The sequence below is a fragment of the Artemia franciscana genome, chromosome 11 (genome assembly GCF_032884065.1).
Source record: "Artemia franciscana chromosome 11, ASM3288406v1, whole genome shotgun sequence".
Lineage (NCBI taxonomy): Eukaryota > Metazoa > Arthropoda > Branchiopoda > Anostraca > Artemiidae > Artemia > Artemia franciscana.
In genome coordinates, this window is record NC_088873.1 from 24,767,211 (window position 1) to 24,782,377 (window position 15,167).

The following is a 15,167-nucleotide window of genomic DNA, read 5'->3' on the forward strand; positions in this document are numbered from 1 at the left end:
TTTCATCAAGTTTAGTCTTACCCATCAAAAGTTACGAGCCTGAGAAAATTTGCCTTATCTTAGAAAATGGGGAGAAACACCCCCTTAAAGTCATGGAATCTTAACGAAAATCACACCATTAGATTCAGCGTATCAGAGAACCCGACTGAAGAGGTTTCAAGCTTCTATCTACAAAATGTGGAATTTTGTTTTGTTTTTTTTGCCAGAAGGCAGATCACGCATGCGTGTTTATTTTGTTAGTTTGTTTTTTGTTTTGTTTTTTCCCCAGGGGTGATCATATCGACCAAGTGGTCCTAGAATGTTGCAAAAGGGCTCATTTTAACGGAAATGAAAAGTTCTAGTGCCCTTTTTAAGTGACCAAAAAAAATTGGAGGGCACCTTGGCCCCCTCCCACGCTAATTATTTTCCCAAAGTCAACGGATCAAAATTCTGAGATAGCCATTTTATTCAGCGTAGTCGAAAAACCTTATAACTATGTCTTTGGGGACGACTTACTCTCCCACAGTCCCCGTGGGAGGGGCTACAAGTAATAAACTTTAGCCAATGCTTACATATAGTAATGGTTACTGGGAAGTGTACAGACGTTTTCAGGGGGATTTTTCGGTTGGGGGAGGGGTTGAGAAGAGGGGGGTATGCTGGGGGAACTTTCTATCGAGGAATATGTCATGGGGGAAGAAATTTTGCATGAAGGGAGCGCAGGATTTTCTAGCATTATTTAAAAAAAAATGAAAAAATAAATATAAAAAAGTTTTTTCAACTGGAAGTAAGGAGCAGCATTAAAACTTAAAACGAACAGAAATTATTACGTATATGAGGGGCTCACCTCCTCCTAATACCTCGCTCTTTACGCTAAAGTATTTTTAGTAATTTCAACTATTTATTCTACGGCTTTTGTGATTCAGGGGTCATTCTTAATGAATTGGGACAAAATTTAAGCTTTAGTGTAAAGAGCGAGGTACTGACAATGGGGTGAACCCCCTTATATATGTAATAAAAACATGAGAATACAAAAGTTCGTTACGTAAGCTAATTTATAAGTTATGTATATATTTTACTAATAAATACGTTCGTAACAAATTAAAAGTTCTAGTTGCCTTTTTAAGTAACCAAAAAATCGGAGGGCAATTAGGCTTCCTCCTCCGCTCCTTTTTTTCAAAATCATTCGATCAAAACTATGAGAAAGCCATTTAGCCAAAAAAAAAATATGCAAATTTCGTTTTAAATATTCCTCTGCGGAGAGCCAAAATAAAAACATGCATTGATTCAAAAACGTTCAGAAATTAAATAATAAAAAAAGTTTTTTTAACTGAAAGTAAGGAGCGACATAAAAACTTAAAACGAACAGAAATTACTTCGTATATGAAAGTGGCTGCTTCCTCATCAACGCCCCGCTCTTTACGCTAAAGTTTTTTACTGTTTTAAAAAGAAGAGTTGAGAGAAAGAGGCAACTCTGAACTGAACATAAGTGATTTGTCATATAATGTTGAGCTTTAATTAGATGAAAATAGGCAGTAAAGTGGCCAACATTTGCTCACTAAAATCCAAAATTTAAATTAGTAATTTTTGCACTTCTCATACATTAACTTTCTAGTATACAAATCCCCTAAAAAAAACAATGATGTAAAAACCACCCTGCTTCGCAAAAAAAAAAAAATGCAAACCCAAAAAACTAAAACAGACAGCCAAAAAAAGTAGTTATGTCAATTTCTTTGCCTCAGTACTATAGCAAGATTTGAAAACAAATTTTTGACAGTAAAAATAATTAAATATTTTGCTTTTCAGTCCTGTTGTGGCAGCACAATCCTGAAATATTTCGACAGCCTTAAAAAGTTAGGATTTTAAATTTCCCTTCCTTGTTATTACGAAATGAAGATTTTCGCCTCCCAGTTGGCTTTTTTGGTAAAACGGACAGATTCCCTTGATCGAAACAGATAAATTTAATTAAATACTTTTTGGCAGTATGCGTCATTAGTAAAATCTAACAGAGACCGCACAAAGTAACTAAAACCCTGTTTCAAACTTGTTTCCAAAAAGAAACAGTCTTATCAATTAAAAACTTATTAAAAACCAAACTATTAAAAACCGATTAAAAGAAAAAAACTTTCGTCCCAACCCAAACCAGAGCAAGCAGACCCAACCACAAATCCACCACTGCGTCCGGGGGGCGGGGTGCCCGCTGCCTCCTTGGATCTGTCACTGATTAGCAACAGCACTGAAAGGATTAAAAATAATAAGGCTCCAGGTGCTGATTGTCTGGTATGAGTTTCTTAAATATGGCGGCTCTGAGGTTAGAAATAAATTATCGTACTGAAGATTATGAATACGATTTTTGAGAAAGGGGAAGTACCTAGCGATTTTAGTAAAGCCATAATTAAACCACTGCATAAGAAAAGTGATAAGTGTGTGTGTGGTAATTATTGATACAATAATCTGGTCTCTGTAAGTTGCAAATTACTTAGTAATATGATACTTTATAGACTGAGAGATGCTTTAGACAAAGTTTTAAGAGAAGAACAGTGTGGTTTTCGAAAAGATGGAGGATGTGTCGACCAAATTTTCACTCTTAGGCTACTAATTGAGAAGTCCCTGAGTCATCAAACCCCTTTGATCCTCAGTTTTATAGATTAGTTCGATTAGGAAATGTTTGATTTTGTTGATAAAAGAGCTTTAGCAAAGGTTTTATCCTTGTATGGTATACCAGACAAATATATTAAAGTGATTATTTCTATGTACAAGAATAACACTACTGGGGTGAAGGTCGGAAATGAGGTTAGCAGCTGGTCTCGTATTAAATTAGGAGTTAAGGGTTGTGTTCTATCCCCTTTCTATATGGATCATTTTTATGGATCTGGTCTTAAGAAACACAAAAAAGGTAATGGGAGATCACGGAATCAAATGGGGAGGTAAAACTCATGGATTAAGAATATGCTGATGATTTAAGCATCCTAGATAAAAGTTTGAGCAAAATGAAGAAAGTTTTTAGATGTTTTGCAAGTTCAGGGTGCTAGAGTAAGTGCTGAAATAAATGTTAAGAAGACTACAGGGTTTGTCTGGAAAGTAATAGGACTAATTTTCTTCCGCTGCGATATACTTTTGAGCGTGCACGTGCTGACTGGATTTAGTAGAGGGCATTTCTAGCTAACAAACGAGTAGCTGGTTAGTAGGTTAGTCTCCAAGCACCTGGAGAGTTAGGAGAGGCATTTTTGTGTTGCATTTTTCTGTGAGTGGTAAAAGTCGAAAATGCAGCATTTGTTAGAGCAGAGGTACAAGATTAAATTCTGTTTGAAACTCGGTAAATCTGCAACAGTGATGTTTGATATGATCAACATCTTACCCAGATGTCTATTTAGCAAAAAGTGGTGTGTTTCTGTGGCACCAGGCCTTTCTAGAGGGCTGGGAAGAGGTCGCCGATGAAGACTGTGCTGGAAGACCTTTGAACTCGAAAAACAACGACAATGTGACTCATGTGTGCAAAGTTTTGAACTCAGACCATCGACTAAGCATTTGTTTAATTGCCCACATGTTAAATTTACTAAAATCTGCCGTTCCTGTCATTGTGATGATGCATTTGAACATGAGCAAGGTGTGCGCGAAGATGGTCCCAGAAGTACACACTGATGACCAGAAATTATGGCAAGTGGAAGTGTGCCAAGAAAATTTGAACATGTATGAAAGTGACCCCCAATTTTTGATTAATCTAATCACAGGTGACGAGTCCTGGATCTTTGAGTATGATCCCAAGGAAATCTTCAAAGTGGTGCACGTTGGTGTCTCCTTGTCCAAAAAAAGGCAAAAATGAGCAAATCCAAAGTGAAAACAATGCTCATTTCTTTTTTGATATCAAACGCATCATCCACCATGAATTTATTCCTCCTGGGCAAACCGTCAATGCCAAGTTTTATGTGGAAGTACTCAAGAGACTCAAACGAAGGGTCAATCGGGTCCAACAAGACATCACAGTCGACTGGAAGTTATACCACGACAACGCCCCGGCTTCATGCCTTTCTCATGAAGAGCTACCTGAACAAGGCCAGCATCCCAATGCTTCTGCAGCCGCCCTATAGCCCAGATGTGGCCCGAGACTATTTTTTGTTTCCTCGCCTGAAAAGACTGATGAAAGGCAAGTATTTTGAGGTCACAGATGCGATCCAAGCAGCATGCACCACAACTCTCATGGCTATTTTGGAGAATGCACACCATGATGCCTTCAATGCTTGGAAATCGTGCTGGCAGCGCTGCATTGACGCAGAAGGAGCCTATTTTGAAAGTTTTTAAAGAATTGTAACGATTGACTCAATAAATGTTTTTAAATTGACTCAGTCCCATTACTTTCTGGACTTGCAAATAAGGCGTGCAATGTCTCCATTCCCCAAGATTTGGAAAATACATCTTTTGATATTTTAATTGAAAAAAATCAATAAAACAAAACATTGCCCATCCTCCATAGATTTGGAAAAGCACATTACCCCTCTCGCATTTTCATGAATTGGCACCACTGTGTAACTTTAAATACATTTGATATGATTTTGAAACAGGCCCATTGACTTGACTTTAGGCTTTTAAACCAGACATATTGAAAATCCTTGCTTGACTCTGATTTCAACAAGGTGTAATTTTGTGGGCAGTTTAAGGTACCTCATTCCTTTCCATTTTTATTCCACCCCAAATTGCTATCTTAATTGATTGGAAACTGCAGGATAAAGCTAATGCAAGTATCAAATTGTAAATAAAACCTCATGTTACGCATATTCTTTTCATATTGGTTTTCTGTAAAAAATATTGATTCATAAACATGTTTCAAGGTTTTTTAGTGGTAATAATTTTTCAATTGTGTTTGTTTGTTTATTTAATGATGACAGAAATCCTGTTTCAACGTGGTCTGTTTGGATGCCGATTCAACCATTTACCATTCTCGCCAAAAATTCAAATAAAGAAAGCTCATAGACGACCATAGATTGTACGCAGTCCAAACTTTTTAAAGGGCTAATAGATACCTCAGTGTTAAGTTTCCAAAATACTAATACCTAACATGCACATGTTAGGGTACATTTGAATAATTTCAATATGTCACTGTTGGTAAGGTCTTTAAAATTGTTCAAAGATTGAAATTTGTCTGCACCTTATGTGAGTGCAAATTTTTACGTTGAAAAATCATTGGTTTGTATGCTAATGTTCTTCTTTATTATCATTTCTCTTCAGAAACTATAATGTCATCTGAGAGTGAAGAAGAATTCAGCAGTCAGTCAGATGAAGAAATTCTAGAAGAAGAACTTCATAGCACAGATGAAGCATCTGACAGTGACAAAGAGGAAGGAACAGATACCTTTAGAGATAGTGGAAACGAGGAAGGAAGTGATCTTGAAGAAAGTAGCTCAGAAGGGATAAGTGTTGATGGTGAACTGAGTGAAAATGAAGACCAAGAAAATCCCATCAATGCTGGCTGGGCTGATGCAATTTCGAAAGTCTTGGCATCTACAAAGCCAAAGGCCAAAAAGACTCTAATCCTTTCAAGAGCAAAGCGTGATATTGATATATTAAGAACTCGTTTAGAAAAAGAAAAAGACACTAATGTTGGAGTTATTGGGGAAGAATCAACGCGAACAGAGAAAAGGAAATTAGAAGATGAAAAAAAATCAGTATACAGTGAACCTAAACGTCTGGTAGGGTTTTAACTATGATTCTATTTGTAAAACAAACAAACAAACAAACAAAAACACCAACTACATTTGACAGGGATGGACTTCTTCTATTCATTTATTTTTGCTACATGTAGGATAAGCAGAAGTCCTTCTAAAAATTGTATAAAATAACTATAAAATAAAGATTAAAAGACATTGTAAAATGATATAGCAATAGACTAGAACATAGACTATAGACTAGGGGAGTTTAGATAGTAGTCTCATTCCAAGAATGAACACAGTAAAAAAGATAAAACTCTTCGTTTTTATGTATCAATTACACTGGTCTACAATCAGATTCTATCCTGCTTAAAAAATAAAACTGGCATAATTTGATGTTCTGCATTTGAATCTTTATTTGTTTTGTCTGGATTGTTAAAAGCTTTTGTATATTGAACATTTAAAGTGCAGTAGAAAATTTCGAAAATATAAAGCAAACAACTTTTCCACACAAAACATAGTACAGTAGAAACAGAGAAGGAAAAAGAATAGCAACAGACAGGATAAAATATCATTATTCTTGCATTGGAAAAAATAACTATGTCTATTATTATCATAAATTCTTGTGGCCTTTTTAAGAGTCAAGTGTCAGTGGAGGGCAACCAACTCACCTCCTACACCATTTTTGATGCCTTTTCCCTTCTCCCTCAACGCTAGAGGCATCTCATTAATACTTTGAGAGGGCTATTTTTATTTTTAATAGTCAAAAACTTTTTCTTTTCGCTTGTAGACAATGATCTGTGTAGTACAGGTACCAATCTTCTGATTCTCTGACTTCGACCATGAGTGCTATGCATGGTTGGGGGCAAATTATCCTACGCTTTCCGTGTTTCTTCCAGCTACCCATTTGGAAGCAGTAAAAAGGTCCAATAAATATGCATTTGGGTATAACATGATTCTCAACAAGCCCCAGGGCAAGGGCAACTATGCAAGTTGCCCTTTGTTTACATAAACTGTAGGATTTAAAGCTAGAAAAGGGGGATATTTTGATTGTAGGTGTCTAAAGGTATTAAATTGCAACATTCAGGGAACATTGAACTTAATCAAAAGATGCTATGTGCATCCAAGTTGTAAAAACAGCATATTTGCAATATTTTGAGAATGGCTAAGGGTATTAAGTTGAATTTTACAGAGAATGTTGAGGGGGATAGTGAACTAAATCAAAAGAAACTATATGAATCCAGGTTGTCAAAATGGCGTATATGCAACATCTTGGGAACAGCTATGGGCATTAAGTTGAAACTTTCAGAGAGTGTTAAGGGGGACGTGGACTTAAATTTAGGTAACTATATACATTCAGGTTTTAAAATGGGTTACCTGCAATGTCTTAAGAGGATCTAAGGGTATTAAGTTGAAACTCTCAGAGAATGCTGAAGGGGATCATGAATTAAATCAAAAGACACTACCTGCAAAAGTAAGCTGTCAAAATGGAGTTTTGCAACATCTCTGGAATGGCTAAGGATATTAAGCTGAACTTACAGGGAATGTTGAGGAAGATATTGAACTATATCAAAAGACAGAGTGTCAAAGGTTGTCAAAATGGCTCATCTGCAATTTCCCATGGCTGGATAAGGGTATTGGGTTAAAACTTTGAGGGAATGTTAAAGGGGATTTTGAACTAAATCAGGAGTCACTATGTACATCCAGGTTGTGAAAATGTTGTATCAGCTACTGTGGACGATATTAAGGTGTTATCAGTTAAGTTGAAACTTAAATGTCTATGTCAATGACACTATGTGGGGATGTGTGCAATACCCCCAAAACAGTAATGAGTTGTTGAAATGGGAGATTAAACATTCTAGTAACCTTCCTAAGAGGTCAAAAGTGATCAGGGACAAGCCAGCGTCCCTTCTGTGCCATTTTTTCTACACAGCCTCTAAGAATATAGATTTTGAGATAGCTATTTTGTTCGAAATAGTCGATTGGGGTTTAATAAATATATTTCCAGGGATGACATTGCCCTCAGAACCTCTGGGATAAGGGTCGTAAATTATCCAAGCTGTACAATGTTAACACGTAAATGTTTATAATGGAAAAGGGGCATGCTTGATCCTGGATGTCTGATTAGCTTGAAACTTTTGGATATAATCCTTTGAGCCAAGATAATCGCAATTTTTATTGGGGGTAAGGGGGGGGGGGCTTAAAATTGGCCAAAAAATCCTTTGTTCCTCATTAGTTATGTTGCAAATGAGCTCCTTCAAATCATTCCCTAGGCCAAGACTATTAGAGATTCACAAGATTATACTCTGGAAAAAACACATACCCAAGTAAATCATAAGACTAACTATGTATGCGACTTTTCGAATTATTTACAGCATTTTGGAAATAAACTAAGGGACTGAGTTGGAGCTTGGGGGGAGTGTTTGAAGCTCAAGTGGATTCATTATTTGAGTGGGGGGGTCAACATTTCTTCGTGATCTGGGAATGGTTTGGGGGTGAATTTGAAACTTTCAGGCCCTGTTAGAAAAAGGAAAGGAGAGACTTGTGTAAGAGAAATAAATTTCAGTTTTTTTGGGGGCGGGGAAAGGGTTAACCAATTTTTGTCCCCAATCCATGCATAAATAACGTTTCACACTATAAACTCCTAGAATGCTTGTAATTTATGCCAGATAAATAATTAGATAGGTCAAAAGGCACCATTTGCTCCCTGGTTGTCAATTAGGTATATACGTATATGATGTCGGGGAGTGCCTTGTGGATTTTATAGAAATTTCTAGGGAGTGATGGGGGGGGGCAGGGTAAGTGTGTGCTGAATTGTGGTTTGAGAGAAAGGGTAGAGCTAAATCAAAAAACACTATATGTATCCAGATTTTCAAAATACTCTTCAGTTTTTAGGGAACAGAAATTAGCAGCTTAAGGGATGAAGTTGAAACTTTGAGAGAATATCGGACCAGGGGAGAGGGACCAATAGATATTAAATTTTGATTTGGGGGACCAAGGACAACTTGTCATTGGCAATGAATTTTTGAAGAAAAATGTTGTTATATGTCTTAATGCAATATATTCTTCTTCTTCTTTTTTTGTGCTGTTCTGCTTTAAAACTTCAGGCCATAATGAAACCTCAATCAAAATTTCAGAAACCAGTGAAAACTAATCAGAAAACAAATCTGATTGCATGGATTGTTGATGTCCTATTTTTATTTACTAAAGACCAAGAAAGAATTTTTCAATACATGAGCTCTAAATCTATTTATTTAAGGAAACAAGCAGTTAAAACAAAATGTGGTACAATAAGATTCTTATAATAAATGGCAGATCAATTTGTCCATATTCAAGGTCGTAATAGGAAATGGGATCAGGATGGCTTCAGGCCTGTGCGGGTGTCAAAAATTTCGGAGATTTTCAGTCCATTTGAATAATATTTCCCCTACGATCCATACGTGATTCTATAGTAAAATTGTTATTAAAATTTGTTGCAAAATTTTGCCCAAAACATAAATAGCAAGCCAAAATCTCAATTCTACAGCACAAAAACTCACGAAGCTTTACAAATATTCCTTTAATTAACCAATAAAGAAAAATAATGCCAATAAGAACGAACAGGATTAACTAAAAAAAGGCTTTCCAAGAACAGAGGTTTTTCAAAGAAAAGTAAGGAGCGACATTAAACCATACCAACCTGAAATAAAATCATATAATACTTCAAACAAAAACTGAAAGGAATCATTATCAGCGAATTAATGAAACCCTAAATAAACAGAAATTACACTGAATAATCAAACTAAACTCAAAGTGGAGGGCTACTGCCCTTTAAGCTTTCTAAAGACCAGAGTATAATTTGCCCTTTATAATGCCTATGTCTAGCAATGTGTTTTTATATGTCTTACCATCAACGATAACACAACAACAACAAAATTATATCTCGAGGCTAATCAAGGTATACAAATAAGAGTGATGCTGTGTGTCCTTTTCCCTCCCTCTCAGAACCTCTAAAAGGCTTGAAGGTCATTCGCTGTTGATTGAAAACGATATGTGTTTTGAACTGTTGGGTTTCTATTTGTCAAATATCAACAACAACAAAATGAGAAAGAACCATAATAACCAAGAATACTGAAAAGAATACTAATCATATTCATTCCTGAAAGTCTCAGCAATTTTTGTTGTATTTACGTTACAAAAGAGAAAATGCAGAGAGAAAAAAATTTATTTTCAGTAAAGCTCAGATAATGCTCTAGCCTTTCAAAGCGGTCGTTACCCGTACTTCTGTGTGTGTGGTAATTTTGTTAGTTTTAAATTGAACTTGTTTGTCCACTGTAGTTTGCCTATTGTTCGTTTTGACTCTTATTTATTCATCTATAGTGATGTCTATTCGTTTTAAGTTTGAAGTATTATAAAATTTCTTTTGTCTTTGGTTTAATGTTGATGATTACTTTGATTAACCTTTTTTTTTCTTTTTTTATTATTAATAAATAGAAAAGGCAATTTGGTCTAAGGACATAAAGAATTGTAATGAGTAGAAAGCTATTGGTGGGAAGGAAGTAAAAAAAAAGAGTAAAAGCAGAAAAGAAGTAAAAAATAAAAAAAGTAAAAGCATCATAATTATGTACATCCGGCTGAAAATTGTTGTAATCCTAAGGCTGTATCCATCAAAAGGTATCTTAAAACTAAAAAAAGATTTGCAGGGCTAAGAGCTAAAGTATTTGGGGGTTTCAAAGAATAGAGGGAAAATATTACTTTTAAATGAAAGCATAAAAAAATAAGGAAAGTGGGCTTTGCAAGAGTGTAGAAATCTTTGCCTTTGTGTGTTTGGAAAACAGAGCAGATACTATTTCTTACTTTCTTCAAGAAAAAATACACTTCATTAAATTTTACTATGCTAGTATTAAAGGCTTCTTTCTGCCATCCTAATTGCTGGTAAAAATTTTCTGTTAATGTGTAGAAACTTCAGTGTTGATTTATTGCCAAAAGTCGACGAACGTAATATTTGCCTTAAAATTTAAAGATGGAACTGCCACGTACAAAAAAAGAGATTTAAAGCATTGAGAACTGTAAAACAAGTATAATCATAGAGTACAAAACCCCGAAATACAAAATCGTCTAGAATTGTGTTTTAATGAAGAAAATACAAATTTTCTTGTGTTTGAAATTTTTGGTGATTGTTTGTTCTTCCTTACTTGTTTTAATTTCTGCTTGTATGTGGCTGCAGACATTGCAGGGTGAATGTCTTAAAGTTAAATTTGATCTGTTTTTTCTAAACTATGACATATTTCAAATAACAAGACCTTACAAGTAGGGATGGAGGGGACGGAGGATCTTGAAAATACCTTCCTGAGCCCAAATTTGGGTAATAATAAATTATCTAGCACTAAAAATTCCAAGTTAATGATTAGTCAGTGTCCTGAAGGGGGGAGGGATGGTGAATAAAACTGGTACTTCAAACTCTTGTCATGCCTTTTTTTAGCCTAAGTTCAACTGAGCTAGTGCATCCAAAGACTTTGAAATTAATAAAATACATCGTGAGATTCATAGTTTTCATAGATTCACGACAGTAAGTGTCGTGATGCTCAAAATTCGCTTCAATCAAAGCCAAAGAAGGTATGATAATTTGAATGGTTTTTTCTTGGCTCTGTTTTGGCTTAGACTTGTTGATTTGGTCATGGAAACTCCAAAAAATCAGTTTAAACAGGATAAACTTCTTTTTTTTTACGCGGTTTTTTCTATTATAGAATCTCTTAAAGCTTGTAAGTATTTCACATAGTTTTTTTTTTCTGAAATAGTTTGAGCTAATTAAATTAACCAGCTTGAAAAGAAAGACATGGTAATAAACAAAAAATTACTCGTGTAGAATTATAACTAAGTATTGGTTTCCATTTCGACTGGACCATTCTCGCTCACTCTACTCTAAAGAAACATGGGGTGAAAACTATAGAGAAGGTTCTGAATCAAAAGAATCTGTACAACTTGTATGATGTGTTTTGACTTAATTATTTTCTTTTCTTTCAAAACCGAAGACTATATGTCCCAATGGGACTCTTGATAACTTTGGTACCAATATTCTTTTGCTTATCTGGGTTGTTTTTGCTTTTTTTCTTCCTTCTTTAACTCATTCCTCCAAAACTTAATGTCGCACAGTCATGTATTGAAACATGCTGATTTATCCCACTCCTAAGAAAATTGAAAGATTGAAAGTATGTTAGCCTCCCCCCCTCCTTTCAAAGCGAAATCTGCAGGCACCTCCCACTCCAACACTGCAGATATATGTTGTACATCAAAACTCTCTAATACGTGCTCCACATCCTGTAATATTCGTCTGTAGTCTAGCAGACGGTTTCCAACATAGAAAGAAATACAGTTGGAAACCTAATTTTGCTCCATTGACGATTTATTGTTCGAACTTAAATTGAATACAGCCTTATCTAAAATAATTTTGGAAGAAGAGTTTTTAATGCTCTGTAGCTGAGATTTTACTTCGAAAATTTTAGGACATTCACTTATTATTTTGTATGTTTTTTAAAGAGTAATTTTGCAAGAAAATCAATTCTGAGAATATATGTTTTCGTTTCTAAATTTCTTTTGCAAGTTATTTGAAAATATTTTTGTCAATACGGTTCAATTGTTAACCATAGACACTTATTTTTAGCGTTCTTTTCAACATTTGTTCAATTTCCTTCTGTAATATTTTTTTTAGTAACCTTGCCTGATGATTCTGATAAAAACATAATCTAAAATTTGTCGTTTTAATCTATAAGACCAAAGTTTAAAGGTTATTTTGAAACAAATGTTATTAATGCAAACGTTATTATTGAAAGACTCACTAAACTGAGCCGAGGCTCAGCCCACAAAGGCATTAGGATGCTATTAATGTTTTTACATTGCAGAGGAAGGAATGGGATTCAATTGGTAGAGTTAAACCGGAAGTACTGACAAATGAAACTGAGAAACAGCTGGCAAGGATTTCTACAAAGTAAGTATTTCAGCCAGAGTCTTATGTGTCATAGGTTTAAACATTTTTTTTTTTGTGGTTTATGGTAATAAGTACAATTACATGTAGCCCGAATTGGTTGGGGCTCTGGATTATAGAAAAAGAAGATTTTTGTACTAACTTGGAAGCCTTATTCTAAAATTATGAAACCTGAATTTTAGAATTTTTGTTTTCATCCTTTGATTTAATGTATGACATGATCCAAAGGACTTGCTTTATTCGGTTTTACTTAACGTTTGTATCCTAAGGAAAATTTGTTTAGGGATTTCTAATTCTGCTATCTCAAAGTGCTTATTGCCATGAAACATATGTTGTTGTGCTTGTGATGGCAGGAAGCTTCAGTATCTCATTGTTCCAATGGGACTCTTGATAACTTTGGTACCTATCTTCTTCTGCTTATCTGGGTTGTTTTTGTTTTTTTTTCCTTGCTTCTTCAACTCAGATCAGAGTTGATTTACTTCAAATTGGAGAGATAAGGAAAGAGAGGCAAGAGGAATAAAGAGAGGGGGAAAAGAGATAAGGAAAGAATCAGGGAATCATATCTCTTGTTGTGCTTGTGATGGCAGGAAGCTTCAGTGTCTCATTGTACAGATAAAAAATTTCGTCTTTTTTTAGCTGATAGATTAAGTTAAGCTCAGTGTACCCCAAATTCAAGATTGCGGTATAAGCAGGCACTGGTGCTATGGTGGGGAGGGGGTTTGCCTGAAATCTTTTGTGTTTTGAGATTTCGTTTGTATATTTTTTATATTTGGCCAACTCTGCGAAATAAATCTCTGTATGTGCCCATGTGAATCACTAAGAATTTAATTAATTTAGCTGTCACGAACAAAAAAAAATAGTAGGCAGTAATTTTCAGTGGCACTGCTTTTTACTGTTATTAAATACTATTGTGCCCTGGAGCAGGCCCTAGGCAAGTGATTTTCAAACAGGCGATGCAACAACTCCGAGGAGACTGCACGGAGCAAATTATTCGGTTATAGTATCCTGGGGAAACAGAGTTTAATTTGATGATGGATTCCTCAAGAATAAACCTGCAATGTAGAAATAATTATTTTACGGTGAAAGGAACCCAAAATAGTGCTATTAACATAGTAGTTGGTATTGTATCCTACTAAACAAAGAAATCATTATTAAACTGATAATTGACCTCCCCCCGCTCTTTTTTAGCATTGTACTATTAGAAACTTTCGTTTTATTATATGAAAGTTTTAGAATATAAAACTTAACTAACATTTTACAAGAACATTGTACAAATGATAATAAGACCAAATATTTGTCTTTTCTTAGATACGGTCCCAATAATGTTATGCTTTTTTTAAATAAGTGTTAAAAAGCTGAATATTTCCATGGAAAAATGAACACCTAGAAATAAAAATATAGATAAATGACCATTGTTATGGTGATTTTTTAGTTGCTGCAAGAATTTCTCTAAGAGCGTGTTCTAAAACAACTTCAGAAAAACCTTTCTAAAATAAATTAGATATTTAACAATTAAGAAAAAATGGAAGCTAAAATGTAATTTAAAATTATCCAATGGGTGCTTTAAACTTATAACCTCTGTTTGTCTCAGATTGCTTGGCAACATCTGGCCAGCATGTCCGATACTTTATCATCAAATTTTGTGGATTTCCTAAACTAGCAAAATGAAAGAAAAATTCTGATGAAGAGAAAATGACGATAATTCCAGTCAGTGATAAAAAGAAAAATAGAGCGGAAATGTTTCGACCGATGATTCCGCTTAACAGTCCTCAACGCAAAAAAAAGGAAGTAAAAAGAATAAGATTTGCAGATAAAACTTCTCAGTGCAAATTAAAAACAAAGCAAACCAATAAAAATAAGAGGCCCTCTCTAAGGAATGTTGAAAGGGCAACTCTTTAATTTCGTCCTAGGGGCTTTATCTGGTTTTTTTTTTACTCAGGGTGTGGAGTTTTGGCTGAGATATTTGCATTCTAATCTTCTTTTTATTACTGGCTGAAATTTTCTTCGTTGTTCCTTTGCCAGACATTTTTTTCATTTTGTCATGCTTAGCCAGTATGGTCTAAAAAATCATTTACTTCAAAACAAAATTACCGAATTTGGTAATAAATTGGCGGTAGTGCTAGCATAGATTACATTGACTTAACTGTGTCTCTCATGCTTTATTCTACTAATGTCATATATGTTGTTGACGCAGGTTAAATTTTCGAATTCTCTTCATGTTTAGTTAGTCAAACTGTTAGTTATGTTTTTCATCTTATTCTAGAGGCGTTGTTCAACTATTTAATGCAGTGAAAATCCAGCAGAAAGCAATCTCAGCTCAGTTAAGAGAAGCTGGCTCCTTGGAAACCAAAAGAGACAAGGTCATGAAATCACTTGATAAAAATAGATTTAACGATCTTTTGCAGAAGGCTGGGTCAAAGGAGCTGGCGTCCAAAAAGGTGACTTTTTCTTAATGCGGAGCGTTGATATAACTGGGAATGGCTCATGAATATGGGATCGTATTTTTGACATCTCTGTTTTCAAATTTTATTATTTTTTCAAGTTTAAGGTATACGCGAAAATATTATGCAACTTTAACTAATGTAGTG

The 15,167-nt window shown here is 34.9% G+C and overlaps 1 protein-coding gene across 2 annotated transcripts in view; it reads left to right on the forward strand.

Annotated features, from left to right (window-relative positions):
• LOC136033002 (RRP15-like protein) overlaps nucleotides 1-15,167 on the forward strand; it is a 220,701-nt gene that overhangs the window by 49,993 nt on the left and 155,541 nt on the right. For both annotated transcript variants that reach the window (XM_065713529.1, XM_065713530.1), the window contains exons 2-4: nucleotides 5,200-5,660; nucleotides 12,497-12,582; nucleotides 14,843-15,017. In XM_065713529.1, the coding sequence (XP_065569601.1) occupies nucleotides 5,208-5,660; nucleotides 12,497-12,582; nucleotides 14,843-15,017 (714 nt within the window). In that variant the 5' untranslated portion in view covers nucleotides 5,200-5,207. The remainder of the gene's footprint in view (nucleotides 1-5,199; nucleotides 5,661-12,496; nucleotides 12,583-14,842; nucleotides 15,018-15,167) is intronic.